At 35.9% G+C, this 23,869-nt stretch overlaps 1 protein-coding gene across 1 annotated transcript in view; it reads left to right on the top strand.

Annotated features, from left to right (window-relative positions):
- Positions 1-23,869, top strand: part of RAB11FIP2 (RAB11 family interacting protein 2) — a 33,601-nt gene that overhangs the window by 2,116 nt on the left and 7,616 nt on the right. The window contains exons 2-4 of the mRNA XM_040071660.2: positions 9,096-9,538; positions 10,144-10,603; positions 21,733-21,778. Coding sequence (XP_039927594.1) covers positions 9,096-9,538; positions 10,144-10,603; positions 21,733-21,778 — 949 coding nt within the window. The remainder of the gene's footprint in view (positions 1-9,095; positions 9,539-10,143; positions 10,604-21,732; positions 21,779-23,869) is intronic.

Genomic DNA, 23,869 nt, shown 5'->3' with positions numbered 1-23,869 from the left:
ATTTCTGTTAACACTTGATTCAAGAAGTTTCACTGCTCTTTAAACACCTATCTTAAAAAAATTCTTGAATCATTAGTTGTAATTATCTTGCAAGTCAGTAGTCAATTGCCTTAGTTGCAACACCTAGCAACAAGGTGAAAAACAGGGTGAATGAATGAGGGAGGAATGCTACTAAAAGTAAAGAGTGTAAATCTAGGTAGAAATATGTGTTCAGAAACTGGAGGAAAATATGTAAATTATTCCATCATTACTCTGAGTAACCAAACTTCTTTTCCCTAGAAGAAGAAACATAGGCTTCTGCACCAGGTTTAGCAAAAGTAGCACTGGAGTCTTGCAAAATTATTCCAGAAATTTTTAAGTGGGGTAAGTAACGCAGTCCTTGTGATAGTTAAACAAACATTCAGATGTGCAGTATTTTTATAGGAAGTTATGCTTAGCAGGGCTCCATAGGTGTTCTTTATTTTCTCATTTCTTTCTCTGAAGTGTGAGAGAGGAACTCCTGCTATGTAGCCATGAAGCGGTTTCCCCCAGAGCACCGCTGCAATCACCACGGCTCCCCGGGAATGCCACGCGCTGCCTGCGAGCTCTGCTGCACGAGATGGGGGCCTATGGGGAAAGTTTTACAAACAGCCTAAGTCCTTTCTTCAGAAGTTACTTGAGCATTTAAGATTGCAAATCTTATTAAAGGTTGATGGGTGTTAGGCTTCTAGGGCCGAACAGCCGTACTTGTAAAAGTCTTATGTAAGTGTAAAAGCGCGGCTGGGCGGCAAGTGGGATTTTTGGCAGCGCGTTCTCGCTTAATGCCGATTTAAATTCTTACGAGGAAGGAGCCACTGAAAGTCCAGTTTTCCTCTTGATGTCTTTGGGTGTTTAGAAACCTCAGAAATATCTTGTCAAAAACTGGCTTTCGAAAAAAAGTCCCGCTGAGTTTGTTAGTTTAGATGGTTTTGCATTTTCGTGGTTGTGTGCCCCTATGCCACACGGGTGTGTCGTGGCTGGCTCCTTCAAGCATTCGCTGGAGATGTGGATGCAAAGTTTGTACGTGTGTGTGTGTGTGGGACAAGGGCGAACTTTCAAGAATAGATTTACGAATGCAATCTCAAGCAAAATGCTCTTTTTTCCCCCTCCTCTTTATTAAATCCTTTTTAATAGAAAATATTCTTAGTCCTGTGTTGGCAGTAAACTAAGGGTAATATATTTGGACCTAAAGACCTTCTAACTGTGACTGTGGTGTGGGAACTGAGACACCCAGCACCTTTCAAAACCAAGTCCAATGTCTTTGTTACCTAAGCATTCTGATGGTTGAAAGCTATATTCATTGTTTCAGAAACACTAATCCGTTTTATTAAGCAATGTTTTTACTTTCAAATATGTTCAACAGGCTTGTGCTCTTATTAAATCCAGAGTTATTTTCTTATGTTGATGTAACCTTAACATTTCTTGCTTTGTTTGGGGATGAATGAGATCCAGTTATTTGATGAAGTGTCTATTGGTAATATTTCTACTTTTTAATATATTTAATAGCTTCCTCTTTCCAACACAGCTCTACATATGGTGCTGTAAGAGACAGACTCAAGAGTCACCAGGGTATTGCAAAAAAGATATTTAATATTCTGCACAATGCTGAACCCTGTCAGCAATTCCCTAGTGCTTTTTTAGTAAGGAGGTATGAGAAGTGAAGGCTACCAGCTGATTCTGGATTCCTAGGAAGGCCGTGGGGTGTGTGACATTTGGCTTTTTACATATTTTTTTAATTTAATATTTTATAATTTGGAAGAAATAAATTTCAAAAATCATTGCAGACTCAGGAACATTATGTTAGGGAAAAATAATCTTTTTTTTTTCCTGAGGAACTTTTTTTTGTTACTTGTCACATCTTAAGACAAATACTCCCTGCAGTAAAGTTTTCAGGCAGAGGCCTCATGATAGGATTTGTCTTGTGTTATAAGAAACTTGCTCTGGCTCAAGACTTAATGAAACAATGTATTTACTACAACTTGATAGGGAAAAATTGGTACACAGCACCATACAGTGTTCTTTTCCTTTCTGAAACTGATGATTTTTCAAATTCTTAAAAATAAAAACTCCTGGAACAGTTAGATCCAGATGCGGCTCAGATGGTCCCTCAGTAGATCTCTTCCAGAGATTTCATCCAAAGCATCTGCAGGATCCCAGTTCATTTTCTTTCTGTCTTAGTGCAGAAATGCACATTGTACTGTGAAAGTTCGTAAATTTGTGTCTCTGACATCTCTGCTGTAGTTGGAAATGGACAGAGACTTTTTACTTCTGCTCTTTTTTTCCAGAGCTGAAAACTAGGCTCCAATGCTGAAAGATCCTACTGAGGTTTTTTAACAGTTCAAAAAGCTTTGGAAAAACTGCCTTAATGGAAGTGTATTTAGCATAAGTTTTCAAATGTTACGTTTCTGACATGGCTTTTATTTTTTGCAATAGCATCGTGTGGGTTTTTTAATTCATCCTAAGAAATACATGGCAATTTTTTCCGTCTGCTCTTGCAAAATAAATATACCTCTTCTACTCTTCCAATTGAAATGTAAATTATGATCAATGAATCTATTGTTTTAAAGCATATATGCTTTTTTCTAATAATTTCAGTTCATTTATGACGCACAGTTGCCTTAATGCTGTTGATAATCTTATTGCATAGCATCAAAACAAATTTTTGGGTTACTATGGCATAAAAAAAACCCCTCATTTGCTGGCATGTCTTAATTTACTGAAGCATTTTTCAATTGTTTTTTACAATGACTGAGCTTAGATTTTTTCCTCCTGTGGGCTAAATGAACACAATACTAGAAGAACAAATTGCTGTTAACTTTCCCAGTGTTACTTATGTCCTCAGCCTTTGCTTCATCCTTGTTACTCTCTAATTCCACTCTGTTTATTGTCTGTTCCTGTATGAGCTTTCCTCATTTTATTGTATGTTCATCTGATTTAAGGTGTAACACTTGTTTGGAATGCTATAAATTTGAGGAGGCAGGTGACATAGAGTTATTATTTCTTATGGAAATGTTGGAGGAGACATCTTTTATTCGTGATTTAGTTCCTCTTCTCCCCGGAGTCTATAATACCTCCACAACACTCCCCTCCACACACACACAAATTGCAGCACTTGTTAAAAAAGTGCTTGCTTGAGCATAATACAGTGAAGGAATCTTGGCCTTTTCTAAGGATACTTCTTGACTTATGTTGATCATTAAAAAAGAGTCAAAACCAGCTTCTCAGCAAGCAGACAAAAAGAGCTCATGGTTGACCATGATCAGTACCCCTGTGTTGTAGGCACTGACTTTAGTGCTGCTGAGCTTCCTGGAAGATATGCAAATGGTGTGACTTTTTCCAAATTAATGTGAATTCTTTCTTGGCAGCCTCTGTCTTGGATATAAACTCACTCTTCAACTGCCTCTGCTCTGTCCTCTCATCTGTAGCAAGAGGGAGGCTTCAAATACATCTGGAATTATAACAAGCAAACAATTAGTAAATAGATAATATATGGGCTCAGTGCTTGTTAATGAGTGGGAATCATTTTAATAATATTTCTTCAAAACATAACACACTATTATTTACTAATTTTTAGTCTTAAATGTAGTTTAAACAAGAAAAATGCATTTTAAGGGATAAACTTCAATGATAGTGGAAATGGCAGGGTGTAACAGAAAATGTCTTTATTGTGGTTAAAGCAGGAGAAAAGCCTTGTTCCACTCAAGTCAAAAGTGGGAAGAGTAATAACTGAGAAATTTGTTAAAGGCACAGAAATAAAGAGCAGCCTGGAGAATCTATACAGGTTGTCTTGTAGTACCACTCATTAAATGTGAAACAAATAAATAAATAAATGAGAAATGTGAGTAGTGAAGAACAGAAGAGAAAGATGTCTATGGGAGAAAACCAAGTTTTGCCCAACTGAAGCTTTATGGACTTATAGTCATATTTTCAAGTTATTCAGTAATATCCCCAGCATTTGCATTTTGACAACAAATCCATGCACATCCTCTCAATAAGTCATAACTGAGTCAGAGTCAAAGTGCCATCTGGATTGAAATGCTTCTCCATTTTCTGTGCACACATACACATGCTTGCACACACACTCAGATAACTGGCTTTAATTCTCGTACCTTCAGTTAGTTTGTTTCTAACATAAAAGTATTCACACATAGTCTTTAGCCAAAATAGTAAGTAAACTAAGGCTGCTTTAATGACTTTGATTCCAGTTGATGTTAGCAAGCCCCGTAGTGAGGGTGTTCTGATAGCTGTCAGTTCCCATATGTTTTATGGTGTTAAAATGTCGCTCTGTAGTATTTATTTTAAACTGCTTTGAATACCTCATTTCAGTTGGCTTCCAGAAAGTAAGAGTATTCATCTTTGTGAGTGTCATCACTTATTTTAATGAATAATTTGTTTTCTTCTCAATTTCCCTTCATACACGATGTAGTCTGTGCTCATCCCCTTGCCTTAATTTTCCTACTTGCTGACTTTTGGGGCAGCCTCTCAGTATGGTATCGGAATGATTTATCACAAAACATACTTCTGCATTTTTCAAAGTGCATACGCTGCTAAATGCAAATGTCAGACAGTTCTGGGCTTTGGATGTTGTTTTTTATCAATTAGCTGTGGACATTTATGTTAGTGGGCTTTTGTGAAGCAAGTTTCTTCAGTGAATCTAGCTTGACAGTAGTCAAAACTTCATTTTTGTGACAGCTGATGGACATGTTCTGTCATTGAGATTCTGATGGTCTTTTATAGGGGTAAGTTTACACTATCTGCCTGTATAGAAGATTCTCATTAATGTGTAGCAGATCACGATGCTCATTTTTGCCTGTAAAATTAAGGTCAGAAACCTTGGTGGATGCTGTGATGATTATGTGGCTTTTTGCAAAATTTCTTCAGTAATTTGTGAATTGAAATAAAGATTTTGCAAAATTTTTGGGTTTTTTTCAGCAAAGCAAAACTAGATGAGCTCATCAGATAATTACTGGTAGAGTGAAGATGGAGTAGCGTATTTGAGAAGCAGAAAGATGGGAAAATTACTTCAGTACTTTCCATCTTTGGCATTGTCCAGAAGACAGAGTCGGGAGATCATCTGTCATGCACAAGATGAATGTGCTGGCTGGAACACTTAATTCCTGTTGAAATTGGTAGATAAGTTACCCAGTGGTTTTAGAGGCTGTCAAAGTATATAATTAAAATGTAATTGAAATTAGGTAGTGCTTTTTCTTACCCATGCTGTCAGCCCATCCTGCTCGCTGTTACATGATGAGCAGAACAGCCTGAGTGATGCTTCTTCAAAGAAAGACAGGGATAACATTTGGAAATGTCAGGTTCTGTGGCAGATTTGGAGGACAAATAGAATCAGAAAAGGGGAGGAAAAAGACAGCTGAAAGTCTGTAGATCACTAGCTATTTAAATCAAATAGACAGGGTTTTGTAACTTCCTCATTTATAGTAACTTATTTCAGTTTTCTCCTTCACCTTTCCTGTCTGTCTTCACTAAGGTGAAGGGTTCAGTACTGGTAAGACTGCACAAGTTATCAGAGTTTGCTTTTTCCACCCCTAGTTGTAGGTATGGCCAAAATCAACTAATTTTGTCATGGGTAGAAAGCAGCCGTGCTGCTTCACGTACAGATTTAGCTTTTCAGGGCTGCCTGGTTAGGAGGATTTTTCCTGTGTAGCCTTGCACGTTGAGCTTCTCTGTGCACATTCAAGAAAATTTTCAGCATGCAGAGCGGCAATTTATAGAATACTTAAAAGTAAAAATTAACAGAAACCTGTGCAAGACAGGCAGAGCCCATTAGCACACTGAAAACCAGATGAGAGAAAGAAGCAAGGGTTGTTCTGATGGAAACTATAGGGAAAAAGTCAAAATTGGAGGGTGTATGGAGGAGGTTTCCCTACAGAACATTTGAAGATGAGAGCAAGAAGAATGAATGTGATTCCAAAGGCAAGAGGGCTTCCTTTGAAGTTGGGAAAATTTGCCAGACATTGTACAAGGTCTGTTTAAATAAAGACTGTCTGTAAGACTGGATGTAATATTTGGTTATTAAATAAAAGGGCATCTGCTCTCGTAACAGCCACCCTGTTTTGTTCATGTACGTTAATGGCTATTTTCCTACTTTGTACAGGCTTTCTATAGAATAAACTCATGGCAGCCTGACAAATGGAGCATTTATTGTGGCTAAAAGTACTGTAAACAAAACCAAAATAGCAAGTTTTATTGGCTTTTATTATACATTTCAATTTTTAAAATTGGCAGTAGTTTAGTGGAATTTAGTGTTTTAGGACCCAAATGTTGTTATCTGAAAACAGCGGACTTCATTTCCCGATTCTTTTTTCTCTCCTGCATAGAGCTGTTTTTTCTATTTGCTGCTCACGCCCATGTGTTGTCGAAACAGATTCTAATAAGAAACATTTACAGACTTAGTTGCTTGTTCACGTGCAGCTCCACATAAATGCGTTTGCCTGCATTTGTTCTCATTTGTTTAAAAAAGTAATTAGTTGCCTTTGAATTTTGAAGAAAATCATGATTTGAGTCTGCTCATATTGTCTTGTTATAAGCTGAGGCATATGGAGCCTTCATTATAAGTAAAACAAGATAAACTCTCCAAGGTAACAAAGAAACCTCCTTGAAATGCCTATGAAAATTAAATATCTGTCTTTCATACAAAGATTTGATCCAGCAATCGTTATTCAAATAGAAATTCCACTGAAGAGCAGAGGAATTTTGCTGGAGTAAAAGAGTTTATGATTAAATTCTGTTGGAATCAGTAGCAGTGTTGAACCTGGTTCCAGCAGGACATTCTGTTGTCTTCCTAGGGAAAGGAGAGTTTCTTTGTTTTCCCAGCTGAACTTATTTTTAATGTCAAATTCTTCAAGATATACTTTGAAAAGAAATGTAGAAGCTATGAAGGCAAGGTATTAGTTGTGGGCTTCTCTTTAAGAAGGGATGAATGTCAAAATAGTACATGGCATATACCCTTAGCAGGTGAGTGCTGGTGATGACACAGCATTAATGTTTGAATGAACCCTTTGAGGAGAGGGAAAAAGAGAATGTTTGTTACAGTGTAGGGTGAGCCATTAAATCTGCATGTCAAAAAATGAAGTCTTTTCTCCCTCTTATGTTTGTTATAACATTCGTGAGCCTTATTTGTGCTGATGTGTGTGTTTAGTGTGTGACTGAGGTGCCAAAGAAGAACTTTCTCAGGTCCAGGGTGCTTTTTGTTCAGAGTTTTTTATCTGCACGGGAGCTGTTTGAGCAAGGCTTGCTCATTAGGGCTGTGTACTGTTTGTATTTTTTTAAGGGAATATGTGAACATATTTTCTTTTAAAAAAGAGTTTTAATGAAAGTAGGCTATCTTGTCTTCCAGTTTTTGCAATATTATGTAGCACAAAGGCAATTGACTTTTGGTTCTGTTTTTGTTTTCTGTAACAACTCTTTAGATGACTTAAAGTGTTTCTGGAATCAGTTACCAAAGAAGTGAAGCATTATTAACTAAGAGGAAAAACAATCCATCTTCTTCAGACACATATTCCAGGTTTTGTATTTCATTTAAAGTATATAAATGAAGTTACCACACAACAGAAGGGTTTTTTTTTCCTAAAGATTTAATTATTCTTTTACTGGTTTGAACTTCTGGATCTACTGGTCTGGATTTATGCTCTTCATTGCGAGAACTGAGGAGGTCTGATATTTCTTTATTATTTTGCTTTACTATGAAATACAAAATCTTGTGAACATCACAAAGCAACAACAACAACAACAAAAGGCATAGTAGTCTTTACCCTTTTGTTATGTCTTTGGTGTTTCACTTTTAGAAGTATTTTACAAACAATGTAAACCTGAAAATTTGATTACAGCTGTCATCTTTAAAATATATTTATGAAAACTGAAAACAAATGGAGGGCTATTTTTCTCCTTTCCTGACCTGACCTTTTTTTCTATATTTTTCAGGATTGAATAAAGTATGTATAACTCTATAAGCCATTTTGTATCTGTGTTAATAGGCAATTTCATTTCTTAGTCTCTCCAATTCAAAAGTTACAGGTGGTAAGGCACTGTTGTGGCAGTCTGTGCACATGGATTTCTCCTTACAGTGGGTTTAGAGCACTTCTTTGGAGCTGATGGATCTGAAATATGCCCGTGTGGCCTTTTGAAATAGAGAAAGTCTCTTGGTGATGGTTGTAGAGAAGGGATTGTGTGTTGGTCATTCATTTAGGTGAAGCTGTGGAGGGAAGATTGAGCCATAATTCTGCAGATGCTTCTGTGGGACAATGGAGCACAAAGGGGAATGAATAAGACACTTGGATAATGATAAAGCTTTTGCTGGAGCTGGCAAAGAAGCACACTTGGCTTTTTGAAAGAGATGATCACAACTTTGATCTCTTTTCAAGGAGTGGGGATTTATGTCATGGTTCCAAAGGAAATATTTCTGAAGTTAATCCTGCTGGTGACCTGCAAGAGAGAGGATGCTGTTCGATACACCTTCAAGCTCACAGTTGTGCTTGTGGAGTTACTGTCAGCATCTAGAGGGGAGGCAGGTGCAGAATTGAAATGGTAGCTGACTCTCAAATATTTCTTAGCCAGTGTTGCTGCAGTTTCATAAATCTTAACCCGTGCTTAGAAGGAAGGAAAAAGGGGAAAATGTTTGCTAAGTGCGTAAACCTGAGCAAAATCCAAGGAGAAAGGGTTTCTAGATCAAGTAGTTGTCACATAGAATGCATTAGTATACATCACTGCTAAATAAAGGACATTTGAAAACTATGTAAAAAGAAAATAAAATGTATCTGTGTTTATGATTAAGTACAAATTCTCCTTCATAAGCAGATGGAAGCCCTTAACTTTGATGGTGTTTGGTCAGCTTCCAGAGTTGATTTTGAAACAGGTGAACACTAAAGAGCTTCCTCTTGCTTCGGTGTTACATTTTCTCTTTGAAAACAAATATAAACAAAGAATTTTTTCAGTACAGGAATGGTTGAATCTTTGATATAGGATTTGGATTTTCATACTTTAAATTGTTCTAACCAGATGCGTTAGAGTGTAATGATAGCCTTTAGAAAACACAATTTAATTTGCTCTCTTTCTTCTTTAAGGTGGTTTCCCCTAGAATCCAGACAAGGGAAAAGAACTAAAGACAGAGGAGAAATAAACGTCAATATTCAGTTTATGAGGAATAACATGACAGCAAGTATGTTTGATTTGTCAATGAAAGACAAAACCAAATCCCCATTTGCTAAACTAAAAGACAAAATGAAGGGTCGGAAAAACGATGGGACGTTTTCAGATACATCTTCTGCAATCATCCCAAGCACTCACATACCTGATACAAATCTAGAGGTGTGTAGTGGTGAAGTGCAAATGAAATCAAAACCAAAAAAACCTTTCCTCTTGGGACCTCAGCGGCTGTCCTCAGCTCACTCCATGTCAGATCTGACAGGACCACACGTCTCCTCAGAGAAAATGAAATCCAGCACTGTTGGCTACACCCATCTTTTCAGGCGTCAGCTGGAGTCTTTTGGTTCGGTTGATGAAGGGGGTAAGTAAAACTCACGACAATTACAATTACAGCTCATTATTAGGGCGTTCAGAATCTGTGACTTTAGTTTACGAAGCACTTACAAGGCCAAAATGTTAAGAGATATTGCTGGCTTATTTTTTATGCTTTCTTTAATTGCTGGTAACTCATAATTGCTGTTTCTGAGCATAAGAAAGGCAAAATAGCTTCTTGTGATAAATAAGTCTAATTAAAAAGTAAAAAACTTTTTTATCACCTATTTTTAAACCTGATTTATGCAAAGAACTGAAAATATTTTGCATTGCTCAAAGTTATTTTGCAACAGCATACTGCTGTCTCTTTCTGAAATGGCACACCACTCATAGCTGTCTCCTCTGTAGAGCTTCATTTTCATGCAGGAAACAAAAATTTCCCGTGGTGCCTATCCATAAACATTTCTGAAACATGAAATCGAGGCCACAGCTGTTATTTTTTTATTTTTTTTTAATGGCTTAGTTACTCACCAGTGTTCTGAACTGAAGCTCAATCACAAAGCTTCTTGATCTAAGCTAAAATGGGTTTTCTGCATGTCATAAACTGTGATATAGTGTCTCATTGATAATATACTAATGACAGATTGTTTGCAGGGAGTCTAAAATCTCCACACAGAAGGACATTAAGTGTTGATACTTCTAAAATGAGCCAACTTGACAGCACAGTTGATGAGACTGCACTTGAAGCACAAAATGACCCATTTAATGTGAGTGCTTCGTTACCCCAAAAATTTGCTACACTGCCAAGACAGAAGAATCCATTTGAAGAAAGCCCAGCAACGTGGGATCAAAACATAAGTCTGTTTTCCAAACCTGTTGAGATCAGAAAAGACATTAAAAAAGAGAAAAAAGAGAAAGTTAGTCTTTTTGAAAGAGTGACTGGAAAAAAAGATAGCAAGAGGTCAGATAAACTTAGCAATGGGGGATCAGAGAGTTCTACTGACTTGAAATCACCGAGTGCATTTGGGGAAGCTCATCAGGAGAGTTTTGATTACGATTCGACTAATCCTTTTATGGCAAACTTCAAGCCTACGAGCATGTTGCCGTCTTCAAGGTAGGTTTTTGCTGGATTTCAATCTGATATCTTGAACATGTTATATAAATGAAAATGTGAAGTGTTGATGAACACAGTCTTTGTGCTTTATGCACATTTATATCAGTGCTTGTCTGTTTCTAAGTATGTTACAAACTTTTTATGTAATTTGATAGTTTCCTACTTGGTTTTGAAGTGACTTTTTTATTACTAATATGTGCTGTGAAGGTTCTTGGGTGCTTGTGTTTGTGGAAGACCCTGTTTGTGCTTCAGGATGGGCTCTCCCTGAAATCTTCTGCTTTCAGTGAATATTCATTGCTAATATATTACATCTCCCTCAGTCAGGTTTTGAGAGGGAAAGGTTTCAAGTGTAAGAAGAGGAAACTAAACAACTGAAAGAGCCGTGCAAATGGAAGTAGTGAAGAGAAATCTTGTGGATGTCACTATTTGGGGAAAAAAAAAAAAAGAGTATTTAGGTTTTATACATTAGAATACAAGAATTAAAGAACATTCTGCTTCTAAATGGGAGCATTCACATGAATTCTTTATCTCACTTGAATTTGTTTGGCTCGCTGCAGCTTTGCTGGGTTCTATGTATTGAAATTGTTGCACGAGGCAGCAGTTTATGTCTTGAGCAGAATGAATTAAGTTACAGGGCTGATAAGCAACTTTGATTTAAATAATCCATTTTAATCTTTGTTTGTCTTTCAATGCTTTACTTGTTTTCCTTAAGAAAAAGTGTAACCCACAGTTAGTTTCCTTCCTGGGTTTTGTTTGCTAGTGAAAAAGATAGGCTGTCTCTCTTCATACATGTAAAAAAAAAAAAATATATATATATATATATATATTTATATACACTGCCACCCATATATACTGTTCACAGTAGATAAATGTTTAAGAAGTTAATTAACTTTCATTCCTTTGCATAGTTTTTAATATAAATGCCAGAAATTAACAGTCTTTGCTTTTTCAAGGTAATTATTCATTTCTATGTAATGACTTAAATTTAGTAGAAAATGCATTTGAAATTAAAAAGCTTCAAATTGGAATCTAAATGCTGTAAAATCAATCACTGTTTTAAATGAAAAACATGTTTCTAAAAAATTCACCTTTTCCCATGTATTAATTCCTTAATTAATGACACTAGAGTAGTTTCTTTTTTAAAAAAAAAAATAGAGGGTTTGTTATCTTGTTCTCTTAGAACAGAAGGATCTTATTGTGTCCCAACTCATTTTTTTCCATGGGTCAGAACGCATGCACTCCTGATTTAAACTTAAGAGTCATTTCCTTAACAAAACTGTTCATGTCAATTAGGGAAATGAATTGAAATGGAACTGCTATAGAAAAGAATCTGTTGCTAGAAGCTCATGTGACCTCAACAAATTATCTTCTTAGTGCCTTCTATGAGTCCAGTCAGTTACTAGTGTCTTAAATATATAGACATTCTTCAATATTTTTTATTTAATGAAATATTTCTCTGGATTAGCATAAGTTTAGGTTGTGGCTTGATTTGTCAGAAGTTTAACTTCCATTTAAATAAGCTCCTTTAAAGAAGAATAATTCAAATAACAATTAAAATTTCATAGCATTTGATTTTTTTTGAATGAAACACTGTATTCAGGCAGATGTTAGATAGAAGTAGTGAAATCTTTTGAAGTTCTTGAATGCAGCAGATCTTGATAAATATAAAACTTAATGGTAATCATGATGGACTTTTTGTCTTTGTTTTGTAATTAAAAAGCTCATCACAATGCCCATTCAGAAGGACTCTAGTCATTTGTTTCTGTCTTTGTATGAGAATCCCTTTTACTAGTTCTTGACTTTTATGTAAACATAAACTTTTGATAAGACATATAGATACTATTTTATTTTCAAAAAGCCACAAATAGTAAACATTCTGACCTTTTTTTGTGAGACAGCTATTATGGCATAATATCTAGCCTGCAATAAGTTAAGTTAGAAGCTCTTGATTTTCGTATGTTCCATTATGATGTTCTGCCTGAACCTTTTAGACTTAGTTTACTTTCTTTCAAATGTATCTTCTACAATTATTTTCTTTTGAAGTAGAAACTAATACAAAATGTGCATATTTAATAAGTTTACAGTTTAAGTTTACCTTTTATCTGTGGAGGATTTCTCGAATGGAATCCATTTTTAATTTTTTTGAACTAGTAATACTGAAGAAAGAATTTGTATGAATATGTGGGCACAAAATAAATGAGGCTGGGTAACAAATTCCGTATGCAGAAAGCGTAGACAGGGAATTTAGTGTCTGAGTTGTTTCTTATTTACTCAACATGCTATTAAGCTCTTTTGGATGAATCCCATTTTTGCAAGTAAACCAGGCAGTATATTTTTATTAAGATGTGTCCAAATTAGTGTTCTGTTGTGGATCAGGTGTTGGCTCTGCAGGTGGATCTCCCACTTAACCTCACTTCACTAAGCCATGGTTTGGGTGATGGAACATCCTGAGCTGATGAAATCCCACTGAAGGATGTATTCCAAGAGCACACTGTAGCCATAAAACATCCAGTCTGTGGGACCAGGCTGGACACAGAGCAAAGTGGGAGGAAAAAGCCCAACCCACAGCAACCCTCTTATCCAACCCTCAAAAAAAAAAAAAAAATCAACCAAACCCAGCTCCTTCATGTTTGTAGTGTGAATGTCAAGTTCTCAGCGCTGATGAAGCCATATCTGTAACCTTAGTGGGAGGCTTTTCAGTGGCTTTGGTGCACTTTAGGTCAGGCTTAAGTCCATCCTAATTAATTGTGGTTGGCGATGTTGACTGAGCAGTAACAATGTGAAGAACAGAAGCTCATAGCACCAGCTGGGTGAGCTGCTGAATAACCCTTCACCAGCCCATCCTTGAGTGCTTAGCTGGCTGTCTGCATGCTCTGTCACTATTTACTTGTACTTACTCATTAAACAAATGAAGATAAGTACATCTTCCACATGTTGCTCAACTGCTGATTCAAAAATTATAGAAGTGGTTCAGCAACACTGGTAGGACTTTTTTTAATTTTTTTCCAAAAGCAAGTATGCCAGGATTATTTGAAAATTATTACTTACTTTTATTGCTATTATTATCATTGTTTCAAGGTTTTAGAGGCATTTTGGAAAAGCAAAGCAAAACCTATTTGGTTTGTATATAATACTTATTGACAGGAAATCACAAAATATTGACCCCTAACTTCTGTTAATCTCTGATCTGGATAAGGCTTGTTCTCTGGCTTTGGCTAAACCTGTAAAATAGGGATGATACTTTACCTCCTGCAAACCCTGAGTGGATAAATGAGTATTTTTAAGATGTTTCTATAGATATGATATTGCAGTGTTAAGACTGGAGGTTCCATTGTCTGCTGTAGGCTTAGTAGAGAGATTTATGAGCTGATTCCGTGGCAATTTAAAAATGCAGGAGTCTCATAGTGGAACAAAAAATACTGGTTTTGCAAATACTACAAGATCTGTTAGTTCCAGAGGTTCATACAGCCAATGAAGAATTTTTAAGCAAACAATGTCTAGTGCTCTTAGCCAGCATTTACCAGTAATAAATTTGGTTTTGTACTTCCTAATGCATTGTTTTGAAGCTTTTGCCTAGTATTGCCTTAAATTGCACTCATTCTTACAATTACTGCTCTTGTCATGGCTCTCAGGAGGTTAATGTGCAATCAGAAGCCACGTGGCTTTTGTGTTGAACACAGTTAAAGAAACTGAGGGTGCTCCTGGAAAACAAAGATTGTTTTGTGCCATAACCAAAGCTTGTGCATCGTTTTTCTGAAATTGTTTTTGTTTAGGAAAATACATGACACTACACTACAGGCTAATAAACGGATGTGAAAATTTCTCAATTTACACCACTTGACAAGTGCTAAAAGAAAAGCATCTTTAATTTTAATGTGTTATTAGGACCTTTTTAGAGAGATTGTACAAGTTATTAACAAGGTCCTCTGAGACAGGAGACGGGTAATTAACAAGACCTACAGAAAGGGAGTTTAGGTAATTAACAAGATCTTAGGCACTGGACGCAGGGAGACAAATAGTCCAATATTTAAAGCTGACAGGTTGTTACTAGTCAGATCAAATTTCAGATCTGGGAAACTGGATTGGTAAGTGTTTGGGAGCTTTCTACTAAACATTTTGTGTGTGTATATATATATATATATATGATATATCCACATACACCAATGTCTGTGTCTGTATATACACATATATACGCATATATGTATACATGAATGGAGAAAGGCATTAAAAAAAACACTTCTAAAATATCATTTCCTTGACCTAGCTATTGTTACACTTAAGAGAAAAGAAGACAAAGCTTTTGTCTACATACGGATTACACTTTATCTCAAGTTGTGGCATTAAGTATGTTACATTCTAAGCAACATGGAAGATGGAATAGTGGAGGAGAAAGAAACTTGTGTCTTACTAGGATTCACTGTAACAATTACAAATAATGCTCATGTTTATAATATTAATCACTGGTGAACTTGAGCATAAATTATGAAAATATTACTTAATTTCTTTTTCTGTATGCTCTTACTGTTTCAGCAGTTTTTCAAATTTGCAGCTCAAAAAGAAAAAAAAAAAAAACCACCAACCCAATCCTTCAACTCTTTTGCATCTTTCTGCTTGTAATTTCTGAATGTGGTGATTTCCTTCAGCCTCTCTCCCACCTTCATCACACGTGGCTGTTGGAGCTGCCTCAATGTCACATATTCCAAACAAATCAGGGACTTCAGTTTTGCTTTTCCCAATGGAGGCAGTGTTTGAAATAAGCAATGTCTTTGCATTTTGATATGGTCATTATTAGATTTGTTAAAAAACCAGTGAGGTGCCATGAAAACAGGAGGCTTTTGATAGCAGCAGTGTGTTTGGATCATTTTAAATTGTTAAGTCTGAAGAACAGCTGATGTCTGCTGCTTTTCAGCAAACATTAACGTTTGGAATGTGTGATGGTCAGGTGGTTAAAGAAGCTTTTGCAACACCCTAGTGTTCCACTGGATTCCAGCTTGTCTCTTGAGCTGTGACAGTAGAGCAGGTGCCTCGAGTCAGCTGAAGTTCTAAAGTAAAACCTGTTTCCCAAGCCACACTGAGGGTGAGTTATTAGTGCATTAACTTCAACATAATCAAAGTCAGTGTTAAATGATTCCAATCTTGAAGAGTTACTGGCAACAGCTCCATTGGAATGAACCCCAAAAGTTGCCTGATGAGAGCAAAGGATTGTAGTGGCTGTGTATTTCTCTGCCAAATAGGAAATCCAGTGTACAATGCAATCCACTCTTTCTACTTTGCACGTGCCTTTTTCAGAAATGTTGCTCTCTAGATATTGCTGTGCTTGCTAAAGCAGTAAGGTCTGTTAGGACATTTTAGCACTTTTATTTCTCAGTTAGTAAAAAACTGACATCAGGTGGGCTATGGTATTGTCAGAATTTTATTTCCTCTGTCAGTGTTAGCATGTCTTATTTTAAGAACAATGTACGTCCACCTTGCTTTTCTTGATTTGAATATTTTTTTTTTCTGTTCTCTACTGAAATTTGACTAAACTTCAGTTAGCTGTGATCTACAGTCTAGTTAGAATATTGATGGACTATGGCAGCGCTTAAATTGTACTTTAGTCTGTTAATGTTTGTTAATTTAGTGTGGTAAAACTGTCAGTGGGACATTATTTCAACAAGAGAAATACATTGCTGGTACATGAGATGTAAAGAGAAATTTCAAAACAAGCAGAAGTCATGCAGAGATTCTTAGTCTGTCCTGCCAGGACTGTTATCATCTGATTTAAAAGATCACTGCATGTGATAAGAGAATAATGTAATCTTTTGCAAAGCTCCTACAAAGCAGTGGTCACATCATTTGGGACATGACTAAGATGGGCTGGAGCAATCAGTTCTTTGTGGGATATTGTAGAAATACTTGGTATTAATCTTGACTTTTGCAGACTCCTTACCATCAATCAGTCACTCCTAATTAGTTGACTGTTTTAGGAAAACTGTTAGGAAAGTTCATCCTGCTGGCTGTGTGACAAGATTTTTTCAAGCTTTCACTGTCTCTTCGTGCACATTAGGGCATGTGAAATCTTTTTTGAGAGGATACATAAGGCATATTATCTTTCCCAAGGGAAAATGCACTGCCTGTTCTATTTTATTTTAAAAAAAGAATTTGTTCCATTGTTTCTTTATTAATAAATTCAGAAACTATGTAAAAGCAATGCACTTTGTTTTCTGTTTCATTATAAGAGCTAAGGATTAGCTCTAGTCTTTTAATAATTCAAAAATAGATCTGTAAGTTTCAATGTAAAATGTAATTTTAGGATTGTTTGAGATGTTGTTTGTTTGTTTGTTGTTGACTTAGAGATCTCTAATAATAGGATCTTCCAGTGGAGATACTGGCACAACTTTTAGTCTAACAGTTCTTTAGTGGTCTTCTGAGAAAAAAAAAAAAACCAACTTTTTTGCTGTAGCACAACTCCTAGTAAAAGGAGAAATATTTATATACTAAAATTCTAACTCACCAAGGAAAGGCAGTGGTAGCCGCAAAACCTGATCCTCTTTTTGTGTCCTCCTGGGGTTACCCAAGCTCCAAAAGGCCACAGAACATGGCTTGACATCAGAACAATTTATACTGTGAAGTGTCTTAAGTGATGTTCCCCAGAATCTAATTGCAAAATAAATGGAAATATGCACAATCTGTGCATGTTTTAGCTGCCAGACAAGACATTCATTCCTTCTGAGAACATAAAGTGAGCTCTGCATTGCCAGGCACAGCAGGCTGACAATATTCTATGGAAGGCTAAGTTTCTGAATTTCATTAACTGTATCTGATTTTATTAATTTCCTTTGTTTTGTTGTTGGGGTTTTTTTTCCCCTAGCGCAATAGTAATAACCTAAATGGCATCCTAGTATTTCAAGATTTTGATATATATTGTGAGAGTCCAAAGAAAAATGCATAAGCACTGTACTAAGAATCGGTCCAGAGACCAAGAAGTAGGATAGCAATAGAAATTTCAAATCTAATGAAAAGTTAATATGGCAGAGCTTTGCTAATTACCTATATGCAGATATTCCATATTAAAGGAAAAAAACTGAAAGCTCACACTTAGCTCATTGTGCTATAATGGATATTATACAGAGTGTTAAGTTAACAAAGATTTTAATACTTTGAATAGTAATCATTAATGTAAATATCCTAATTTTAGTTTCTAACAGTTTACACTACTGTCATGTAACTAATATGAATAGCAAAAGATAAGTAAAAAGCTTTTGCTCCTTAAGAAAATACTCATTCTATGGAGCATAATTTAGGAGTCTGATTCCCATTCATTATGTTGTCAGACTAAATGGCACTAAAATGTTTAAATCAGTTATAGGAAAGATTTGATAAAGATTGTTTTAATCTCTAGGCATTCAGAAGCTAAATATTTAAGTAGCCACTAGACCTGATGTTTGAATTTTTAACTACCGTTAAACTTCGGTAGACAAAATTATAAGATGCAACCATAAACTTGAGCTTGTAACACATCCTGAATTCAACTCCACTGTATTCTTCCTGTACAAACTGTAAATTATCAACATGCAATGGAAGTATTTAATTACCATAAAAAACTGTTATTAAAAAAAGTTTCATGTTGTTCTAATGAAATATTTTTAAGCAGAGAAAATAACAATAAAGTACAAAATATCTATGCTTGCTATGATTATGAAATAGTAATCCAAGTCTCCATTATTAGTTTATACTATTTTTATTTCTCATCACTTTCTACCCTCAGGAGCAGGGTGATAGAAAAGGATTCTTGTCTCAGATGAGCTAAAATTGAAATCTAAGCTAATAAAACCTCAGAAATTCAAACAAACTTTACTATTCAGGAAAAATGTAAAAGGAAAGTTATATCCGAAACTGCAAAATAATACGGAACAATAAAATAATGGGTATGATTTAATCTGGTAAAACCATCTTTTTTATGAAGTAACTGTCAGTGACACAAATTGAATTCCCAGATGAATGAAATGGGGGGCAGGACTCATTATTGTTCTGGATTGGAGAAGTCTCTTCTACCTAGAGAGGGGTAGGGATGATGTGCAACTTGGGTGGCTCAGTGTCACTTCCATGATCTACTGCAGCTGATTTTCAGTCTGTGCTGCTAGGATTTTCCTCCCTTTCAGCAGCTCCTGTCTTGAAGGTGATCTGAGAGAATGAAAGTTTATTACTTGTAAGAGACAAACTGTTAAAAATTAGTATGAGACATCATCTAGAGGCACATAAGGCACATCAAAAGTTCATTTTGTTAGAAAATAAGTATATTTTTTTACTTGTAAACTGGGCAAATTTAGTTTGGGTATAATGGGCAAATAATAATTATAGAATCCCACAGTGCCAGTTTTTCACTATCACTGTTCACAGTAAGCCTCACTCAAAAGAGCCCTACAAAAATCCAAAAATTTACTTTTTTCCCAAGCTGTGAACATGTGAACTTCTTTTGTAGCAAGAGTATCAAACCCTGGGAAAAAACCCCAGAGACTGGATTATAACTAATACTATCACTATGGACTTGCTGTAACACAGGAGAAAACAATGTTATTTTTTCTAATCGTTAGGTCAGTCATTTCAGAATGCTTTTAGGAAGTCAAGAGAATGGTTGCTCAGAGGAAGCCTGTATTGCTTGTACAGTGTGGGCTGCAGTCTTAGAGGCCTGTTTTATATAATTATTAATTTATATAATTATCAAGTGAGGTGGCAACTTTACGGGTCTATTATTGTGATGAAATTTAAACTAAAAAAATAAATGCTCTCGTGAATTACAATGCACCAAACAGACAACTCCACCAACTGTTTGAATTCATAATTTTACACGATTTTCTTTTGAGGTGTTCCCTGCTCCTGAGACAGTGAAATTGGGGGGCAGTGGTGGGGGTCTGTGTCTGCTCACGCTCACCTCGGGCTGGGAGCACTGGCAGGAAACCTTGCAGGGCTCAGTAAGGCTGACGAGCTCTCACCTCACTTAGCAGACACTTGGATTTAGAAAAATGTTATTATATGCAATCTCAGCACCTGTTTCTTCCTCTTCTTCCTCGAGAAGCAGTATATGTTCTACAAATCTTAAAGTATGAGTCTTCGTGGCATTTGGATTTTTATTGGGGAATATTTTAATAGCTTGTCTTCTTTTTTTTTTTTTTTTTTTTTTGCAAGTGTATTCAAGTTTCTTCCTGCAAAAATACACAGATGTTCTCTTTTGTAATTGCAGTTATGAAGTCCACAATTTTACAGAAATGATTGCAGGTTTTTTTACTCCAAACAACTAGTCCATATTGCCAGTGATTTATACTTCTCATTTTGAACCGCAGCTTCTCAGAGTCAGAACTGCCACTTTCGTTTTAAGCTGCCACTACGAGAAAGAGTCCCAGAACTTATTTCACAGAAACTCTAAAGTCATTCAAGGCAGTGAAAGATCCTGCTTTTTAAACCTTTCAGAAAGTCGCCCAGTTGAGCAGTCAGGCCGTATTATTCTATATCTTGTCTAACATGAGGAAACAGTCCCAAAAGAAAGATATCCCAAATTAACGCCACACTTGGTTAAATAGAGACATTCTTGGTTTTCACCGAGCTAATTCGATCCAGTTCAGTTAACTCATTTTTTTTGTCCTGGGATCACGGAAGGCAGCCATGAATGGAGCGAGTTCATCATGTGTTTGACACATCCGTGTGAGGCTGAAAGGAGGCTGGCAGGGAGGGAGGGAGCCTGCCTTTGGCTGGGTGGACAATAACCGATGAAAAAGGCCTCTCATTCAAAAGTGCTCTCAGGGAAACGGGGCAGACTGCTGGGGATCGCTGTTGCAGACAGGTAGAATGGGAATTTGCCCGTTGATTCCTCACACACCTCTGGGTTTCTGGTTGGGACTGTTCCTCCCATCCAGTCTCTGTCAAATACTCTCAGCCCACAGATGGTTTACAGGACTTTGGTGTGAGCAAAAGTTTGCCTGCTTTGGGAATTAAAAATCATGTACAGACTGTGGGGGGAAAAAAAAAAAAGTTAAAAAACCCCAAAATTTTAAAATAAAATAAAAAATCTTTGCAGAAAAATATAATAATTTATATTTCACGTATTTTTAGTTAATACATTTTTGCCCTTCTCCTTTTTACACCATGAGATATGTGGCTTATAAATTCAGATAACAGAGTGACAGGCAGTCACAAATTACATTATTTCCTGATACAAAAAAATCTTTAAAAAAAAAAGATATGTTTTTGTAGCTCTCAGTCACACACCACCCTCAAAGCCAATACATGCAGTCTAACAAAGTAGATTCTGTGATCTGAAAGAAATTGTCTGCTGTGGTGCTACCAATTAAATAATATTTGTGAGCTATATCCAGATTCTGAACACATTTTTGGAGAATGTTTTCTCTCCAAGCTTGCTGTAGCAAGTACCTCAGAACACAGCATTACTGATTTTTTAAGATACCTGCTACGAATTACACCAGCCTGAGTGGACAGTTTCTTAAGCCTGACATTTAGACAGTGGCTGTTTTTGTCAGTATCAACAACATTATGAAAGAACTTTGCTTTCTAGATATGCACAATAATCACTAGGTTTATAAAATAATAGATTATTTACTCAATTGGAAGTACAAAATAAATGTAGCTGACAGAAGATGGCCTTTTAGCCCTAAGCTGGTGATCTCACTGGAATTTCTGCAGGAACTTTGTCCTCTAGCAGCTGCCTTGAAAGCTGGGAATATGTGTGTTAGTCTGTAGGGTTTGGTAGTTGGTTTTTATCAATCTCATCCCAGGGACCTGTTTCTAGGATATTTCATTTAAAGCAGCACTCCATGCTTAGAAGCTCAAGCTAAGTCTAGAGATAAGAGGAGAGATAAGGAAGCCAAATCCATAACAGCCTTTCTTGCATTTCTTAATTAGTTATTCAAATTTTATGACAAAAAGAATATGAAAAATACAAGAATTGTAAACAAAGAATTTATTAAAATTTCTTTCATTTCTAACATTATCTTTTTCTAAGTTTAACAAATCAGGGAAATAAACCAAAATAAATACTTTGTAGCTGTGTGTCTAATTCAGTACTGTATTCTAGCAGATGTTTTGGTCAATTAAGTGTTCTCTGCTAATATTTGGTTTGTTTGTTTTTTTCCCCACAGTTTCAATGTGAATCCTTCTGGCATTGAGGATCTCAGGAAAAAAACGGTGAGTTATAAAATGTTATGGTAGGCCATCAATAAATGCCAACTAATTGGCACTTGTATAAACTTATAAGTGTCTATTCTTTTTTAACCTCTTATATGGAAATGGGAAATGTTGGAGTTTTTTGGGTTTTGGGGTGGGGTTGTTTTGTTTTGTTTTGTTTGTTGTTGTTCTGTTCTGGGTTTTTTTGTTTGTTTGTTTTTTGTGGGTTTGTTTGTTTGCTTTTTTACTTATCCTGAAAACCTAAATAGAAAAGCACAAGGCTTAATGTAAATTTGGAGATAGAGTTTTGCACTCCCTATGGAGTTTAGCTGTGATATGATGAAGGAGGAAATATTTATTCTTTGCACAAAAAGTAAAAAAAACCCAATACCTGAATTTTTAGCAGTGGTTTAGATGACTCTAGAGAAGTAGTGGTCAGGTGAGGAAATCTGCATTAGGCAGTGATGTATTAGTAAACTCCAGACAGGAGTTCACCATCACTGTAATCAGAGAATTGAGGACAGTCTTCAGAAGGCAGATAAAAAGTGGAATTATCACCTGATATATAGTAGGATTAATAATACACATAATAAATGAACAGATGAAAACGCTAAAAAAAAATAGGGATACTAGAAGGTGTTATTCAAAATGCTCTTGTTTCTAGAAGTACTGAGAATGAATTGTGTATTAAGAAAAGACAAAGAATAATCCACAGATTGCTTGGGCAGTGTCTTTGTTTGAAGGAAAATGTGGTCTTACTAGAATTTGTTTTGTGAAAGATGGCATCTTTAAAAGTGGGTTTGTTTTCAATCTCTAAAATATATAGAAAACAAGTTTCACAAGCAAATATTACTTTGTACTGTTTGTTTTCTGCTGGTTTATGTAAATGATTTGTAATACCATTTGATGTTATTGTAAATGCCCAAGTAATGTAAGTAGCTGGTGGGAGATGTCAGAGTATTTGAAGGCTGCCTTTGATCAGATAGTAAACTGAATTCTACCAGGCAGTTACTTAATCTCTGACAAAAAGAGACATCAAAAAAATGATTTAACTTAGCAGCCATTGTCTGTAAAGTAACCATAATTACAGTTTCTATGTCCTTGCAAATGTACTACTGCAAATAATGTAATTTATTGCTGGTAAAAGCATCGGTTTAATTCTTTTAAGAAATAAGATGTGAATTGTTTTATTTAAAGGATTTAAAGGTGATAAAAGAAATCCTTGATGGTTTTTCTTTTGGAATACCAGCCATCCTAAATGTCAGTTGTAGGATTATGAGGTGGTGCTCACTTAATGCAAAATACAAATTAGGTGGGGAAGAAACTCTATCTCAACCACAGTTTTGAATGAAACCATTTGAATTTCTTTTTAAATATTCAGGATTGCTTTCTAAGGTGTTTGAAGTAATTTATTATTAGATTCTATAATAATAGCCCTCACCAAGTTATTATATTTTGTTCCTCGTGCATATTATTTAGTAATTATGTTTGTATGTCTTCTCCTCTGATGCCAACACCTGTCTCTGAAAGCAGTGTTTAAATGGGAGCAGTAGCCAGTTGAAAGGGCAGTGTGAGCTCTTTAAGGCCTAATTAAGAACTGAAAGGAAGATGAAGTAGGACAAAAGATGTGAAAGTAGCTTAGATGATATTCCCAGAGCCGAATTCCTCATTAGAACAATGAAGAGATGATCAGGGATTGCCAAACCTTCATTTTATCTAATGTTGTTTCCTCTGCCTGGCAGTGTGTACCCCAACAGGGTTTTGTAGCTGACACAATCATTCTTTGCATGGCTTGTTTAGAATCTCTTTTTTCCTTTAATAATTCATTAAAAGATTATTGTTATGCATTAAACTCTGGTATCTATTTTTGTAAGGAAATAAGTGTTCCTTATACAATTAAACATCACCTATTGGCTCAAGCTGAACATAGCCAATCTTCCTAATTTTAACAATATTAATTTCTAAATTCTTCAGCTAGAATTTTCTTGCATAATTAATGTGATAGCTTATCCCCGCCCCCCCCCCCCCCCCCCCCCCAAGATGTGTGGAGCATGTGTATGATAGAACATCTTTAAAGCAGATATATTACACACAATTTTCCAGTAAACTTGA

Source organism: Hirundo rustica, chromosome 8 (genome assembly GCF_015227805.2).
Source record: "Hirundo rustica isolate bHirRus1 chromosome 8, bHirRus1.pri.v3, whole genome shotgun sequence".
NCBI lineage: Eukaryota > Metazoa > Chordata > Aves > Passeriformes > Hirundinidae > Hirundo > Hirundo rustica.
Note: the sequence above shows the minus strand (reverse complement) of the source record. Positions and strands in the feature narration are given on the sequence as shown.